Source organism: Kryptolebias marmoratus, linkage group LG16 (genome assembly GCF_001649575.2).
Source record: "Kryptolebias marmoratus isolate JLee-2015 linkage group LG16, ASM164957v2, whole genome shotgun sequence".
Classification (NCBI taxonomy): domain Eukaryota; kingdom Metazoa; phylum Chordata; class Actinopteri; order Cyprinodontiformes; family Rivulidae; genus Kryptolebias; species Kryptolebias marmoratus.
Window position 1 is genome coordinate 14,334,147 of NC_051445.1, and position 18,021 is coordinate 14,352,167.

The window sequence follows — 18,021 nt, forward strand, 5'->3', positions numbered from 1 at the left end:
TGAATGGCGTAAACTTTTTGGAGAGGGACGGGATTGGCTAAAGAGAAAATTGCGTGAAGCGAAGGGGGGCGGGAGGATCCGAGAAACTGTTAGAAACGCTCTGTACAAAAGAGTTGGGAAAGATATTGGTTATAGTAAACAATCTGAAGCCACTATATGGTTTGAAAAGAAAAAAAAGAGAAATGAATCAAGTTTCATAAACAGGTTCAAAAGTAAAAGAAAAAAGCAGCTTCTTCTAAAAACAAAAAAGTAAACATAAAATTAGATTTTAAAACAACAAATGATTTATCCATCCTCATCCTTTGATGAGATGTTCTTAAAATGCATGGTCTAAAGATTTATTTTATGTTTTTCTTTCTTAATATCTTGTTTTCACAGTCTCTGAAGACCTCATTAGATTTTTTTATTTTAGTTTTTATCATTTAAAATGATCTTCAAATTTACAACATATAATCCTAAAAAAACAAAGGAAAAACATAATGCTTAAAACGTTTTTGTTCCATATTCCCCAGAAGAGGGCATGTTTTATATATATCATGATATACGTTACAACATACCAAAGGTATATGTGATATAATGAGTCATTGTGCAAACAGGAAGTGATTTTCCTCCCAGTTGTTTCCATTCAGAGATGAGAGGAGCTCTGTGGTCTTAACCAGGCTGCTGATACAATATCCATCTTGTTTAGTGGAGGATTACTTTGTTTAGCTTGAGAAGACCGTGGTCCACAGGAGCTGCATCTGGCTCAGGAAACAGGAGGGCGGCCGGGGTCGGAGGTCACAACACCAGTGAAACATCCATTTACATCTTCTCAGAGGCCCGAGGGTGAGGTTTTGTTTCACGAGGGTAACACAGGCTTGTTTCAGTGTGAGACGTGGAGCCGTTCTTTTCTTGGTTCAAAACCTTTACCTGTTTTTTTGCATGCATTTATCACATTTTACTGCCTAAGGCTCATTAATTTATATTCATGAGGTGCAGAGTAAATGAGTTGTTGACTCTGACGTCTGTTTGAGGTGAGCTCACCTGGCCAGTGTCTCTGTCCGTGGTGCTGATCTCTGCTGTACCTCACAGGTGAGCAAGCAGCTCTTCAACCACTGTGTACCTTTCAGTTTGCCCCTCATCTATCCTGTGATGCTCTCAGTAAAAGAAGAGATACTTTATGTTTATGTGACAGTTTGATGAGCTCTTGCTTCATAACAATATGGAACGTCTAAACAAAGTTTCTTTTAACTTGCACATAAATGTGTCATTCAAAGCACTTTAGTGGTAATCTCCCTTTAACAGAGACACATAATAGCAACACAGATTTACAAGATTCTTATCAGTAAGAATCTGCGGGATTGAATTTCTACAGGAGAATTTCAGCGTTAGCTACTGTTGTGTAATACTTGTACACTTAAGACAAAGTTAAAAAGTATAAAACTCAGATAGTTATGATGCACCTTAGGCTGAATGTATATTTCTTTTAAACTAAGTGCTCATTTAGGCAACTGGCTTCATCATGTTGTGAGCATTCATACATTTGCCTACAATATACACCGGCTGTTCAAAGAGTTCAAATAGTGAGAGCACAAGAAGTCACACTGTAAAGAACTGCTAAATTTGTCTATACATGCATCATACATTCCTGATCCTCTTTAGTCATAATCTTCACCTTTGAAAGCAAGGCCAGGGCTTGAGGGATTGTTAAAATGCTTTCTGCCTTCACATAGAGACTAGCTGTGCTGCAATGCTACCATTAGCTTGTATAAACAGGAACAAAGTGGATGGCTGGAGTTTTTTGTTTTGATTTGTTTTGTTTTTCTCCAATTTTCTTCTCAGAGCAAACTGTCAGCAAGAAAATAAAAACAGTAAAATGAGTATTTAGTTAGTTAGTTTCAAGTTTAAGGTTTTTATTGAAAGTAAATTGACATGTTTGCATCACCTACCCATCATCTCTGTGTTGATGATAGCATAGAGAAAACCATTCATCTCAAAGAGTACTAGACCACAGAAAACTACCAAAAAGAAAAAGCAGCCAAAGCACAACCCACCCCCCTGCAAAAAACAACTTTGAAAGACATTAAAAAGACAAAATAAAACCACTTCAGAAGGTTACAATAAAGAGAGGCATCTTTAAAGCAAAATATGCTAAAGCATTTTGCTTGGTCTTCCTTCCATCCATTTAGTTTCTGTACCTGCTTGATCCTGAGGAGAGTTGTTGGGAGCTGGTGCCCATCTCTACTGATCATTGGACACGAGGCGGGGTACACCTCAGACAGGTCACCGCTCTGTCTCAGGGCCACATAGAGACAAACAACCATCATGCTCAGACTCACACCCAAGACTAATTTAGAATCCCATTCAACCAAACATGCACGTGTTTACATTGTGGGAGGAAACCTGAGTTGCTGGAGAAAGCCAAAAAAACCCTTTGTGCATGGGGCCTTCTTGCTGCAAAGCCACCGCTCTAACCAACTCCACCACCACCAGGCAGCCAATGAGCATGAGGATTTCAAATTAAGAATCAAGACTTCAGTTTAAATTAGTCACAAATTAATACTTTTTCCTAAAACTTTGACTAATTCTCCTTGTTCAAAGATATGTCCTGTACAAATAATGGAAGATTTAATGTGAATATTTCCGTTTATTAGTTTTATCTGCACAATGTAATTGATTTTAGTTGTTGCGTGATCAGTTTATTAAATCTCTGATGATTTAGTGAAAATCAAGTTGCTTCTCTGTTTTCTTGCATCAATTACCTGAGTTTTAAATTATTTATGCTTTTTTTTCTTATTGCATATAAATGTGCAATAACGCTTGTGCTTGGGACTCTTTGGTGTTTTTGTCATTCTGTTGCACTTTTTGATGTCACCTTTATTTCACTTTTTGAAACCCAATAGTGCCTAAACTAGCAAGCCCAAGAACCCTCCAATCACATTTTTTTATGCTTTCTTTGTAGAGTTCAGCTATCGGCTGCTGAAGTAACTATGAGAAAACACAGCTGCTTCACAGAAGTATGATGTCATCACAAGACAGCTCCTCCAGTGTTGATCTTTAATAAAGACCAAACCTTCATCAGTCACTTACAGGCTGTCAGGGAAAAACACAAGGTGGAGATAAACAGTGTTGACTGTGTTCCAGTGGGATTTACGTTGTTTTTTTACAAACTAGATTATTAGAAAATAACTGATGAAGAAATGTTTGTCCTTATCGATGTGCAGTGAGTGGGTGTTATTGTAAAGGCAAAATGTACATAACTGACTCATGCAACTTGACACACCAGTCAGGAGTGACCCCAGAGCGTCATTAAGCAGTCCTCCCGGAGGTCACATCGAGGCAGACACAACTCAGCCTCACCGAGTCAGAGCCGGATCCACAGAGACCTGTCTATTTTCTCTGCTCGGGGGCCTCGGACTGCAGCGTTTCTTTATCAGCCCTCTCATATCTGCTGAAATAACAAACCACAGTCCTCCACATGTACGAGTCTCCCACAATTGACAGCGATATTCATGTTCACTCCATTAAAGTCTAACCGCAGTGGGTCCGGTGCCAGCTCACCAAGATGGATCAACTGCACGGGATGAGAAAAGACAGAAGTGCGTTCTTCAAAGAGCAGCTCCAGATAGCCTCTAATCAACCCTCGAGACTAACAAGGTCAAGCAGCAGAGTGGGATGACAACATTTTTCCCTCAGCAATTGGTTCAAAAAGTCTCATTCTTAAGAGAAATCCAGACATCAGGATTTGTTTGATAGCAGAGGCCCAGTGGCAGCGCAGGAGGATTCGGGGTGTTGAATTGGGGGGTGATGATGAAAACAGTCCTTTATAAGCTGTCTGGACACATAGGAGCCAGGACTCCTGAAGTTAGCTGTAAAAGAAAGCCTTTGAAAGCCGAGTGCTTTGATGTTGCAGGTTCTAATTGTGGAGCAAGCAGGCATTTTTTTGTGGAAGAGTACAGTTTAACTTTGTTTGAGAAAATGCAGAAAACGCTGCAGACTTATCTCAGGAGAAGTGCAGATTTCTGTGGAATGAGTTTGTGCACGCAACGCTGGATGTGTGTGTGTGTGTGTGTGTTTATGCACATGTGTAATAGATTTGTTCACGTGATCCTATTTGACTCTGTGGGACATCAGACAGCTCAACCGCACAATGACACCTTATTAGCCACTGAGAACCAACAAACTCCCAGTATGTTTTCACAGCTTGGTAGCTCAGGGCGATGTGGGGTCTGTGTGGAAGAACTGGCATCCAAGCAGTAGATTTTCAGCTTAAACCACACACTTAAACACACACACACACACACACACAAAACAAACAAGAGACCCTCCTCCAAATGTTTGAGGAAGCAACAACACATCTCTGCTTAGTAGAAAAACAAGAATTTCACTGATTTCTACATTTAGCTCATGCAGCCTTTTTTAGTCACCTAATCCAATAAAAAGAATAAAATCTAGTTAATTTTTCTACTTCTAAAATATAAATTTGAGTAACACTGAGTGATGCCTTCCGCTGCCTGTAAAGGATGTGCCACTCAGCAGACCACACACACTCAGCCAGGCTGCAGAGGAGAGACCAGTGCACTGACCCACGCAATGAAAATATCTGTTAACTGAGCAACAGTAGCTTCATCAGATTTGGCTGGATTATAGGAGCTTGACAGGTGCTGCTGCAAATTATATGAAATACAGAATGGTTTCTTTTTGCAAAGCTGCCTCTCAAAGGAATTGTTCAGACCTTTGAAAGTGGGTGCTATGGAAATGTTATGACCAATTAAATTACAATCTGTTGTTGATAGCACGTTAAACTACCTTGTTTTGGAAAAATAAAGTTAAATTCTGATCAGAAGAATGAGCTGATGATCTTAGCAGGACCGACAATAAAGTAGAGTGCGGCTGTCTTAAATCAACTCTAAACTCAAAGATTCCATTGTGGTACGTGCAAATGATATTTTAGAAACCATTTTTGTGTGCATTGTATGGTTATTTACATCAACTTCCATAGTTATTTGCAAGCACAAATTTCAGCAGCAGCAGCTGCTGTAGCACTTCTGGTGCAGCCTAGGGAACTTGTAGTAATTTTTATAATTTTTCTGTTAAAATAACTGAGCACTGTGGAACTGATGATAGTGTAAAGGCTTATGAAACTGTTTTTGCATAAACAACAATGATTTCTTTTGATACTGGAGTTGTTTTGAGATAGCAGCAATCCACTATCCCTGCTTAGACTAGCTTTTAAGTCATCATTTCAAACGGAATTAAACTTCATGAATCTCTATTTCTTCTAAATGTGACATTTGGTACAAGTTTCATTGCTAGCATGACATTGGAGCAATATATTTCTGTCATTTTGGCAAGCTCAGTTTGTTGTTTGGGCTTCACCCCGCAGAGGACAGCTTTCCTAAAAATGGCTGCTCCGAACAAGCCTGTTTGAACAAAGGTGTTTATTTGTGTGGTGTTTTAAGCAAACTATGTCACAAACACTTTGTCAAAGTATCAGAAGTTTTTCTCTAATTTCTAAAAGAAAAAAAATGACATCTTCTTTACATTCAATGCAAACTGTTACATTTAGTTTTTTATCATTTTTTTATATAGTCAACCAATTTTTTTGAACACATAGACACTCAAAGCATTCTGAACATACAGTTGTGGTCAAAAGTTTACATACACTTGTAAAGAAACATAATGTTATGGCTGTCTTGAGTTTTCAATAAGTTCTACAACTCTTATTTTTCTGTGATAGAATGATCGGAACACATACATGTTTGTCACAAAAAACAGTCATAAAATTTGGTTCTTTCATAAATTTATTATGGGTCTGCTGAAAATGTCACCAAGTCTGCTGGGTCAAAAATATACATACAGCAACAAAATTTGTCAATTTTGGTGATGTAGCGAGTTGTGTCAATCAAATTAGCTTCATGTCATGGCCTCTTCACTTCTTGTAAGTGATTCTGATTGACTACAGCTGTTGACTTCTCATGAGCCCATTTAAATAGGGCTCATTTGACCCAGTGATTAGAGTCAGCTACAAAAGTTACAATGGGAAAGTCAAAGGAACTCAGTGTGGATCTGAAAAAGCGAATTATTGACTTGAACAAGTCAGGGAAGTCACTTGGAGCCATTTCAAAGCAGCTACAGGTCCCAAGAGCAACTGTGCAGACAATTATACGCAAGTATAAAGTGCATGGAACAGTTGTGTCACTGCCACGATCAGGAAGAAAACGCAAGCTATCACATGCTGCCGAGAGGAGATTGGTCAGGATGGTCAAGAGTCAACCAAGAATCACCAAGAAGCAGGTCTGCAAGGATTTGGAAGCTGATGGAACACAGGTGTCAGTCTCCACAGTCAAGCGTGTTTTACATCGCCATGGACTGAGAGGCTGCCGTGCAAGAAAGAAGCCCTTGCTCCAGAAAAGGCACCTTAAGACTCGGCTGAAGTTTGCTGCTGATCACATGGACAAAGATAAAACCTTCTGGAGGAAAGTTCTCTGGTCAGACGAAACAAAAATTGAGCTGTTTGGCCACAACACCCAGCAATATGTTTGGAGGAGAAAAGGTGAGGCCTTTAATCCCAGGAACACCATGCCTACTGTCAAGCATGGTGGTGGTAGTATTATGCTCTGGGGATGTTTTGCTGCCAGTGGAACTGGTTCTTTGCAGAAAGTAAATGGGATAATGAAGAAGGAGGATTACCTCCAAATTCTGCAGGAAAACTTAAAACCATCAGCCCGAAGGTTGGGTCTTGGGCGCAGTTGGGTGTTCCAACAAGACAATGACCCAAAACACACATCAAAAGTGGTAAAGGAATGGCTAAACCAGGCTAGAATTAAGGTTTTAGAATGGCCTTCCCAAAGTCCTGACTTAAACCCCATTGAGAACATGTGGACAGTGCTAAAGAAACAGGTTCATGCAAGAAAACCATCACATTTAGCTGAACTGCACCAATTCTGTCAAGAAGAGTGGTCAAACATTCGACCTGAAGCTTGCCAGGAGCTTGTGGATGGCTACCAAAAGCGCCTAGTTGCCGTGAAAATGGCCAAGGGACATGTAACCAAATACTAATGTTGCTGTATGTATATTTTTGACCCAGCAGACTTGGTGACATTTTCAGCAGACCCATAATAAATTTATGAAAGAACCAAATTTTATGACTGTTTTTTGTGACAAACATGTATGTGTTCCGATCACTCTATCACAGAAAAATAAGAGTTGTAGAACTTATTGAAAACTCAAGACAGCCATAACATTATGTTTCTTTACAAGTGTATGTAAACTTTTGACCACAACTGTAATTGTTATACACAAGATTTAAACAGAATAAACCATAAAGGCATTCACATATTAAATGTGAAAAGCTAGTGGGAACAAGGCTGTAAAAATACATTAAAAAATGACAATTATTTAAACTAAGTGTAACTCATACATTTCACTCACACACAAGTGCACACCAAAACCTCTGATGGGATATAATCATGCAGATGATTTTGGTTTTGTGCTAACAACTCTGAGGCATTTCTGTGGGTTTTGTCGCCACTCTACAGAGGAATCCTGCGTGCAGAGCTCATAACAATAAAAAATAACTTTCACAAAAGACACAAATATTGTGATCAATGCTCCATCATGAAAATCCATATACGTCACTGTCAAAGGTTTTTATAAATTACGTTCCACTGATGAAGAAGTCCCAGTGACATGATTATCAGACTGTCAAACAAACGCAGAACACCAGATCTTGTGTAGATGTTGATGCCAAGTTTTTCTAACTGAACTTGCTTGTGGCAGAGAAAGAAGCGACCCCAATAAAGGTGTTATACAATCCTGAAATGAACTAATCTGTCAAAACTTTTCCAATTCATTGCATGCATTCAGATGAACCGATCACATAAAACCACAGAAGCAGACAATGAAACTCTTGGTGCTGTTTCAAAACCGTTTGTCCTTGCAGTAAATTCAGGAATCTATGGAATGAACGGCATATTTTTATATGAGCACGCCCACATTTTGAATGGCTTTAAAGGTGTGCACCGGGCAGCAATAATGACAACATTTGAGGAGAAATACTTCTCAAGAGCTACTTTTATTGACACTCAGAATAACTGACTTGGCAGAGACTTCCTTTGGCGGTAGGGCCATTCATCTGAGTATGAAAAGAAAACTAAAAACATGACAGGCTGAAAAGACAATATTAGTGTCTTTATTTTTATCTGTGGCCAAACAGCATATGCTGCACACACAAAAGACTTTATGTAAGCGATGAGCGGCGGCAGTCCGGTGTGGTTCTTCGCTCTGACCACACTTACTGGGAGGACTCCCACCGCAGCCCCTGTTAATAAGGACTCTGTGAGGAGAGGAGAGGTCAAACAGAGTGCTCCAGCTGCACATGAGGATGAACAAGTGTACAGGGGAATGATGGGCAGAGGTGCAGGGGTGGGGGTGGGGTACCTGGGGAGTGATCAGGGCAGAGGAGGAGGAGGAGGAGGAGGTCTTCCATCTACAGTCAAAAACAACAAAAAGAGGAAGGAAAAGAATCACAAAGGCTGCTCATAGATAGATAGATAGATAGATAGATAGATAGATAGATAGATAGATAGATAGATAGATAGATAGATAGATAGATAGATAGATAGATAGATAGATAGAACCGTATTTTGGTGTAAAGACCCTCAAACAAACATTTTGCACATACTTATGTGTTGCAGAGAATTGAGACTACCTCTCCTCTGAACTGCAGCTGTGTTCCCATCTCCCCCAGATTTCTGTTCACCTTTACTCCTCCCAGTGTGTCAGTTTGAGGCAGCCTCCTCCTCCTCCTACAGTTAGACCAATCTGTCAGGACACAATAGGCCTACCTCTCCTGCTTTGTTGTTTTTGGAACGGAAAACCATCAGCTCTGCTCGTTCTCCCCCTCGGCTGACAGAAATAAACCAAAGAGACACTCTTCTTTGATGGATTTCTTACCCCTCCCTCATCTCAGCTGACTGTATTTTTCAAATTTTCTCTCTTTTTTTTGTCCACAGGATGCAGCTCATTTTAACTTGTTCATGTCAAAGTTGTGTGATTATGGGCATGGAGCTGTTTTTAAGATATAAAAGCTTCAGCTTGAGTCAAGACATAAAATAATTTTACTAAGAGGTCGATTTCTTTACTGTTCTGGAGACTAAAATAAATGCCAAAGTAGTAGTTCAGATCTTTTGAAGTTGGGTTCTATGGAAGAGTTTAGAACAATTATTATCTTACCTGTTATAGACAGATCTTACTTCTTTAAATGTCAAAACAGTTTAATTCTGACCGGACTGACTAGCTAACAGCTAGTTTGAGCACACCCAAGACCTTAAAACAACTCAAACCTAAAAAAAATTATTGTGTATTTTATAAAACCTTACATTACTGTCATTTTTGCTTTACATAGCTGGAATTTTAGTTCCTACAAGCCAGACGTGAGAACAACAGTAAACGCTAGAAATCTGCACGACTTCAGTGAATTACCGTAAAGTAACTGTGCCTCATAATATAAAGTAACAGTAAATGCAGGAAAAGCTAACTTGCCCTAAAATAAATCACCTTAAAATATAGAAAAGCTGTGCAGTGTAAAATGAATTCCCATAAATGCTCAGAAAGCTGCTCTGCCTAAAATGATTAACTGTATGTTTGGGAAAACAAAAACAAGTAAAAATATTTCTACTGAAACCTTACAACTGATCTGGGAGCAGGTAAGACTTGAATTGGGTCCACATCCAGGCCACGGTCCATCGTTTAAGAACCTTTAGATCATGAATCTAAATTAAACTCTGTTTCTTCAAACTGAGATTGATCAAAGAGACGTCTAATAACAGATAAGACATTATTTGATCACAGCCTTTTCAGATAAACTCACAGCACAAGTTCTGAACTGTCATTTGAACAAAAAGTGATTCTTTATTCAGAAACTGCAGGTTTTGCTTGTTGTGAAGTGTAAACACCTGCAGCTTCAGACTCACCATCTGCTGGAAACCTTTAGAGTAATGGTTTGAAACAGGAATGTGTTTATGACGCACGGCAGCAGGGCTTCAAACTCTTTGGTACTCAACAACTGAAAGGCTTTTTGCTCCTTTAACATCTATAACCGTTCACATTTCTAAGAAAAAAAAAGTTTATTTGTTTTTTCTTTAGCATATGTCAACTTAAATCATCAATTTTAAATTTCATTTATCAGAGGTGTTTTAAATATCTAAAAGATTTTAGGACCTATTAACACGTCAATCGTCTTTAAAGACGTTGGACCAGAATAAACTCTGAATGTTTTACAATAAAAGTTTGATGGATTAATAAATGTTAGCAATTACATCTAATTGTGATCTTCTCAGATTTAAATATTATTTGAGTCGAGACTAAAACCTTTGAGCAGATGTAAACTTTGTTTTTTCTCTTTTCCTACCCATTAATTATCTCATGACAGCTCAGACTTTTTTCAAATTTATTATTGCATAGCTCAGATTTCTATTTCAATTAGTCCAGTTTTACAGTTCTGAGTCTAAATTATCTAATGAAAAGAAGAAACAATTTTTACCTCAACCAGCATCAGTAAATGACTATGAATTGCACCAGTCATCAACAACAATCTAATCAAACATAAATCAGGACTTTTTATTCCAGGAAAAAGTTTTCACTTAAAGATCAATTTAACTAATAGGACAAATGTCTTCACTATTTCTAAATGTAAAATATTTTAAATGTTGCAGCAGTGCAGCATAACTGATAATGTAGGGTTAGTACAGGGACAATTGATAAATTAAGTACATACATAAAAAAACAAGAAAGCATCCTAATAAACACTTTTATTAGTGTGTTTTCTGAACATTTGTTTGTAATCTTGCTGTTATTTTTTATAAAATGTCCCATTTTCTGGAAAATCTTTGTTAAAAAGTAAAAGTTTTCTGCAGCTCAGTGGTGTTTTCTGAAATTTAGTTTGGATTTATATTTTTTGTGTTTTCTGAATTGCTTTCTGGGCTTTGTATCTTTCAAAATGTAGTTTATATGTCTTCTCTGGTAAATTACAAAATGTTGTCTTGTTTCTCACCTTTATTTGTTTTTCCCCCATAACATTTCTCCTTTTTACTGTCAGTTTTTTGTCTTGTTTTGTCAAAACGAGTACAAAATGAAACAGATCAGCACAAACGTAACCCTGAATGTGTTGAGAAACTCAATCAGACAGCAATAAATAATGACTGGATTTTAAAAAGCTCTGCTTCAGTAGAAGGTTTTTGTCATGATTTCGGATCCTGTGCGAAACACCTAAACCAACATCTGTAATTTAGTAAACAAAATGTTGTGCTGTCATCCTGCACATGCCTCATCTCTTCACCCTCGTCCATCTGGTACTTAGATTGTTGAGGAGCTGCTCTGTCGGGACGTCAGACCTGTCAGCAGACACCTCCTCCACACCATCACCTGACAAAACTTCTCACTGCTGGATGGGATGTGATTACACCAACAAAAACAAAGCCTTCTACCAACAGAGGAGAAACTGGTCAAGCACCATCAGGAAAACAAGGCAAATAATACAAATCGAGACTGTTTTGAGGGTTTGAGGTGAAGATCTTGTTTGTATCGTTTATTAGTGAAAAATCTGTGATTGTTGTCCTGTTTATAGATTCCTTTGTTTTGAACGTTGCAGTCAAACTGCTTCTGCACACTTTGTGCTATTTTATTTATTCACGACTCGGCTCAGTCAGGAATAGTGTGCTATGACTTATTATTTGTTAATTTTATACTTTTTAAAATTTATTTACAAACTTTTCCCCCATATAAACAGATGGAGATCTCCTCAGTTTCTTCAAAAAACAGTCTTCTCTGAAATCTGTCAGCACACTTATGCTGTTTTTTCCTCTGTGTGCTCCTTCTCGCCAGTTTAGGAAATTTTAGCTTTTTGCCGGGGTTTGGCTACATTTAGCTTGTAGCAAGTTTTTTGCAAATTTTAGCTTTTAGCTGCTGTTTTGCTCATTTTAGCTTTTAGCTGCTGTTTTGCTCATTTTTGCTTCTAGCTAGCATTTCGTTAATTTCATCATCAGCAACAGTTCAGCCAGTTTTCACATTTAGTTACAGTCTTGCTGATTTTAGCTTTCAGCTGCTGTTTTGGCCACTGTAGCTTCTTTTCGACAGTTCATTTACCGGTTCATTCTTCAACAAATTTCCACAAAGCCATTCAGCTCTCAACGCTCCCGCTGCATTGTCACCGAAAAAATGCAAATTCTCCAATTTTTCCTGATTTTTATTTTCACAGTGTTCCACCATGAAGAAAGTCTGATTATTTCTGGTTGACTTGTGCAGAAAAGGAGACAGTGAAAGTAAAGTGAGGTGTCCAAGAATGTGGCGATTACTCACAAAACCACTCCACATGCTGCCAAACACTTCAAGTTGTTTTCTTTTCTCTGTGAGTCATCTTAGCTTCCTCCTTCCCAGTGGTGGTTCTTCATGGGAAGAAGCTACATGCAGGCTGTTAGCCGGAAGAAAGACAACAATCAACAACCTCTAAACAAAACCTGACGAAACTAACCATTTTAAATCCGTGCAGGTTTTTCAAGGCTGCAGCTGTTGTTATATTTTTGCAGCAGTTTAGAATCTGGGTTTCATTTACAGGTCTTGCTTTCACTCATTACGCATTTTAAATGCAACTTGTCTCAAAGGGTCAATTTGAGAAGATATTCTAACGAAGACAAACAGAGCCCAAATTTACGTGGAGACCTCTGCTGTAGGAGTTTCTGCTGTGATCAGGTTTCCTTCACTTCATACGTGAAGTCCAGAAGGTTGCAGGTTTGCTGCTATTAACATTTAATCCTTCACAGAGTGACTAAAACATGGGTGATAAATGAAGTGCTGCCACAGAAACTGTAAACCCCTCATTCCTGCTCAGATTTGTTCTAATTGCTGGACTTTCTCCTCTTTCACGTCATCTGTTACCAAATTATTAGAGTCCAGATTGAAAGTGGTGGAGAACAGAAGAAGAAGACGAAGAAGAAGAAGGTGAGGGGGGGTGGGCATAAATCACCACGCTAATAAATTGAAAAGCTAAATGACTTCTTGCCCTGAACATATATCACAGAGGCAAACCAAATGAAGTCTTATATACCCTGGAGGACAGAGGAATGCTTCTGTTCATAACAGTGATTTGTGGATGCCTCTTGTGGCTCCGAGCTTCAGAAAGTAAAGCCAAACTTGGAGCGAGCTCACTAGTTACATCAGGGTTGCATGAATTAGACTAATATTAGTGCATTTAACTTTGTTTATCAGTATAAAAAATATAAGTTGGATAAAATAATGAACAGAGATATTCTTTTAATTGGTAAATGTTTTGGGCCACTGCACTGTGAAGAATTTAATCAACATCCAGGTTGTGAACTGCGATAGGTGCCTCCGATTGTGCTTCTTTTTGTTTCTCTGAGACACGTTTGTATGCATAAAGCTGTTTATTAAAGTGTTGTTGGACCAAGACACATTAAAGCTGAAACAAATGAGCAGTAAGTACTGAAAGGTTCACTAAACACTGATACAACCACTCCACCTGCTGGACTAAAAGCTCCGAGCTCTGTGAGGAGCGTGAAGCTGCTTTTCTGCTTTAGTAAAAAGGGTTAAAAGTAGATTAATTATAAATATAAGATATTGTTTCAAACCTAATTAAAGCAGTATGCTTTGTTCAATTTAAACTGTCTTTTATACATATTCTGATTAAAGTTGTACACCTTGTTCTTTGTGAAGGAGATTTAAAGCTTTAGCAGTAAAAGCAGAACTCAGTGATTCAATTTTATAGTAAAAGAATGCAGAAGAAGCTTGCCATGCCTAACTTTATGTTTAATTATTAGCTTTGTGTGCATTTATTTAAGTCTGATAGATGAAGTTCTACCTCTCAGTCACTTCTGGGGTGCTCTGCTCAGATAATGAGACACTTTAAGGTCTGCACAGTGAAATGATACATACCTTTAAGAGCTTTAAGATGGATTTTAAATTACATTCTGGATGCTACACAGTAATGAAAAAAAGAGGGAATTATGAGAAATATAACATTTTGCATCCCACAAACTCTTACTTCAGCCTTCATAATCAGCTCTACTTTATAAGAAATAAAATGCGTTTTTTATGTGATTTACATCATAGTGTTCTGTTGAATTTAATGGTTTTAAGATGTATTGTTCTTTTGACTGAAAAACTATTCTCCACACCAGGAGGAAGTACTTTTAATGAACTTGTAGACATTTAGCTTTCTGTGCAATTGGGAAATGTACAAATCTTCTGACTTCATTGCCAGCCATTGCTAGGACGCACTTCCTTTATATATGTATAAATATATATATCCCTATATATTGTTTGTAAAATAATATTTGCCTGATCAGAGATTTTTTTAAGCTTCAGTCCAGCGATCCACTTTAGTCTTGGCTCAGACTAGTCATTAGCTCATTATTCTATAAAGAAATAAACTCTAGTTTTTCCACACGAGGTTCTTCAAAGAGCTTTCTACAACATATATTATCTACATCTGTAACTGTTCACAACCTTTCTGCATAAGATCTGAACTATCCCTTTAAACTTTCCTTGAAGTTGGTCAGGATATAAAGAAGTCTTTTTTTGTCCTTAAACAGAAATAATATTGTGCCAAATTCTCCTTAAACCCACCCAGGTCACCAAAGCAGGCGGAGCAGCTGAGAAGAGATTTGTTTTTGGAGCGTCACTCCATCCATCTTCTGATTAATGAATAGAATCTTTGTTGGACCCTCCTGGATTAATGATCCGTATTGAGTTGTGGTTAAGGAAAGCCTGGAAAAGTGCATGAATTATGATGTACAAACACAGTTTTTCCTCGGTCTGTGGCAGAGCACATCTCCTTTGGGTTTGAAACTGTTTTGTCCCTAGAACCCACATGAGGGTTCTACATGAGACGTTCTGAGTATCAAACAGAACTTTGTCACATCTTGTTTTAGCAAAAATAAATTACAAGAAACAGATGAAACATTGGTTGAATAATCCTTTTTGATTTGCAACTAACCTGTAGAGGCTGGAATCGAACTGTATTGTAGTAGAAATCCTATTTAATTTCTTTGTTTTGGTCTTGGACTCAAATCAACCTTTTTTTTTAAACTTGGTCGTTTATTTACCACGGTTTCTATTTTTTGACTCATCGTTTTCCGTTCCTCCCTCGTTCCCAGCTTGTGTCAGTCTCTTTTTCATCTCAATGGTTTAAAACTGTTTTTGACGCCAAATATTGCCATCATCTTTTGTTGTTTGTTGTATCTTTTAAATTAAGTTGTCCAACTATATTAATTTTCTAAAAAATAAAAAAATTAAAAAATGTGATTTGCTTCTTGTTTTCCTCTCCATTTTTATGGTTTTGTAATTCCATTTGCAACTAAGATTCATTTTTGCTGTATTTGTCATCCTGATTTATGGGGTTTCTGGTGTAAATCCTGTTTTTAAACACACTGAGGTTGCAAACATGCAAACACACTGACGGATTCCAAAATCCATTATAGATAACGGCAGTCTGCACTCTCACGCTGCTGCCGTTTATAAAAAGCTCTCAAAAGAAGAGTGGTCACAATTCATTTGTCACAACGTTTACTGCCTCAGTGCACCAGAAAAAGGGCAGTGGATGCCTCAGATAGTTTTTGTTTAATTGTCCTCAATACTTCACAGCATTTGCTGTTATAGCAGTAGCTACGTACACAATTATCACAGTTATAAATAAAATGTCCTTTTGCAATGCTTTACTAATCCCAAAAGTATTCTTGGTTATACTTGTTTACAAACAGAAGAAAATTGTCTTTTTGCATATTTTTTTAATCCTTTCAAATTTTAAAAGGTTCACTGATATCAGCCATACATACAGAAGTATTTTACATATCTCCTCAAAAAAATAAACCATTCATATTTTTTCCACTTTTTTATACCTTGATGTCATTGACTGAATAGATCTCATTATAATATAGGAAACCTGCTTTTGAGTGCTTTCAAGTACAAGTCCTGTTTAAGAGTGAACCAGCTCAGAACGTTCTCAGCTGAAAGTGACTTCAGCAAACAGCTTAAAGAAACGCAGAGAAAACTGAAAAAAAACACAAAAGCATTTGTTGAAGTGGTTTAAAAAGTTATCACATTTGTTCTTAAGCGCTTAAAATACAGTTTAAATAAAAAGTAACATTTTTAACACTCAGACACAAAACTCTTCATGTAAGCCTGAAGTTAGTGTTGATAAATATTTAACAAAGTTAACTCCAATCTTCTTTTACAATAATATCACTCTTACAGGTAAAAGGTATCTGTGAAACATTGTACATTTCAGCATCAAACACAGTTCATGTTTGTTCCAGTAACTTAAGGCGTTGTGTTCAGTACAGGGCACTGAGGGTGAACTGAGTTTAAAAAATAAAATTCTCCAACAAAACAAAGACATAATGACTGCTTGCATTCTTTATTAAAATATCTGTATATCTCAAACCTTGCAGTATAAAAATAACACAAATATTTAACACTTTACAACACATGAATGGTAGTTGTTGTTTTTTTTTGGTTTCCTAGCATCATGCAACGTTAACTTTGGCAAAGCAATTTAATTTTTAACACAAACTTGAAAACACAAGATGACATTTGTCAGCAATTCTTCTCGCCTTGAGAAGTTTAGCAACACTGTTCACATTTATCCATTTTTATCCAATTACTAACTTCTAGTATGTTATATATAAAAAATAAAAACTATCACAGGCTTACAGGAAGCATAAAGACATCATGGGACCCTAATTAAAAAAAAAGAAATTCAACCAAATAGAGTCACTAATTTGATATATCATCCTAGAAAGGGAATTAAAGTAGATAAAAGTTTAAAACCCTGCTTTTCCATTTATTAAGAGTGCTGGAAATAAATGACAATAATATAGAAGGAAAGATTATGACTAAAGGTTATACACAACATTATTGAATGCGTTACAAATATGTGAATTATAATTATAATAAAATTCTGGTTGTTTTGGGGAATATTTGTTGTGTGCAAAGGCATTTTTCTGCTTTTATGTCACCATGCACCAATTGTAAGAACATGTAGTGCATGTGTCCAACATTTTACACAAAGCTGTCTGCAAGTAACACGTTCAGCAACTCTTGTTTTTTGTTCAACGGAGTGGAAGAAGTTTAGTGTTTTGGGAAAGCACAGTCCTGTAAGACATCTAGGCAGTTCACTGTGATGAGTGCCCCGGTCAGGTCTCTCCACTGTCTGGTGACGGGGTTCTTCATCTTATCCAGGGCCAGGTGCAGATCCTGGATCATGTCTCTGTAGCTGTCTTTGTAACGCTGACTCCAGGAGTACAGGAAGTCGTAGGCAGGCTTCCACATGGACTGGAAAAAAGTTATTACATAAGGATGAGATTTAATAGTGTAATAAACTTTAATACAATTCCACAGATCAAAATGTTCTACAGCCATGGTTCCCAAACTGAGGTACTAGTTCCACTGGTGGTCCATCTAATGCAGTGGTGTCCAATCCTGATCCGCGAGGGCCACCATCCTGCATGTTGTGTTTCTCTGCTCTTCAGCAGGTCTTCAAGTTCTTCAGAAGCCCGTTAATCACTCATTTGTTCAAATCAGGTGAGTCAAAGCAGAGAAACACCTAAAACATGCAGGATAGTGGCCCTCCAGGAGCAGGAATGGAGACCACTGGTCTAATGGAGGAAACTTCAGTGTCAAATAATAACAAGTTACATAACTAGCATTAGAGATAATAGCCAAAAAGATGAGTAATTCAATCACACTTGTATCCAATCTTGTATCCAAAAAACTCCTCATTAAAGAAGATCTGTCAGAATATTGTAAGAACATAGGCAGGGGTGGAAATTAAAGATTTTGTCCACTAGCCATTTTTTACCAGCCACTCAAAGATTTTACCAGCCACTATTTTTTGTTGTGACAAAAAGTAATTTCATATGATGATGATGATGATGGAGGTGGGTGGAAGCAGTTGTGGTGCCCTACAAGCTGAACAACTCCTCTTTCTGGACACTGCATGGAAATAACTAGACTTTTCTTATTTTA

General features: G+C 37.6%; 1 protein-coding gene across 2 annotated transcripts in view; it reads right to left on the bottom strand.

Moving 5' to 3' along the window:
- Window positions 1-16,392: 16,392 nt before the first annotated feature.
- The window catches only part of macc1 (MET transcriptional regulator MACC1), a 23,595-nt gene continuing 21,966 nt past the window's right edge, over window positions 16,393-18,021 (bottom strand). For both annotated transcript variants that reach the window (XM_017426421.3, XM_017426420.3), the window contains one exon: window positions 16,393-17,328. In XM_017426421.3, coding sequence (XP_017281910.1) covers window positions 17,125-17,328 — 204 coding nt within the window. In that variant the 3' untranslated portion in view covers window positions 16,393-17,124. The remainder of the gene's footprint in view (window positions 17,329-18,021) is intronic.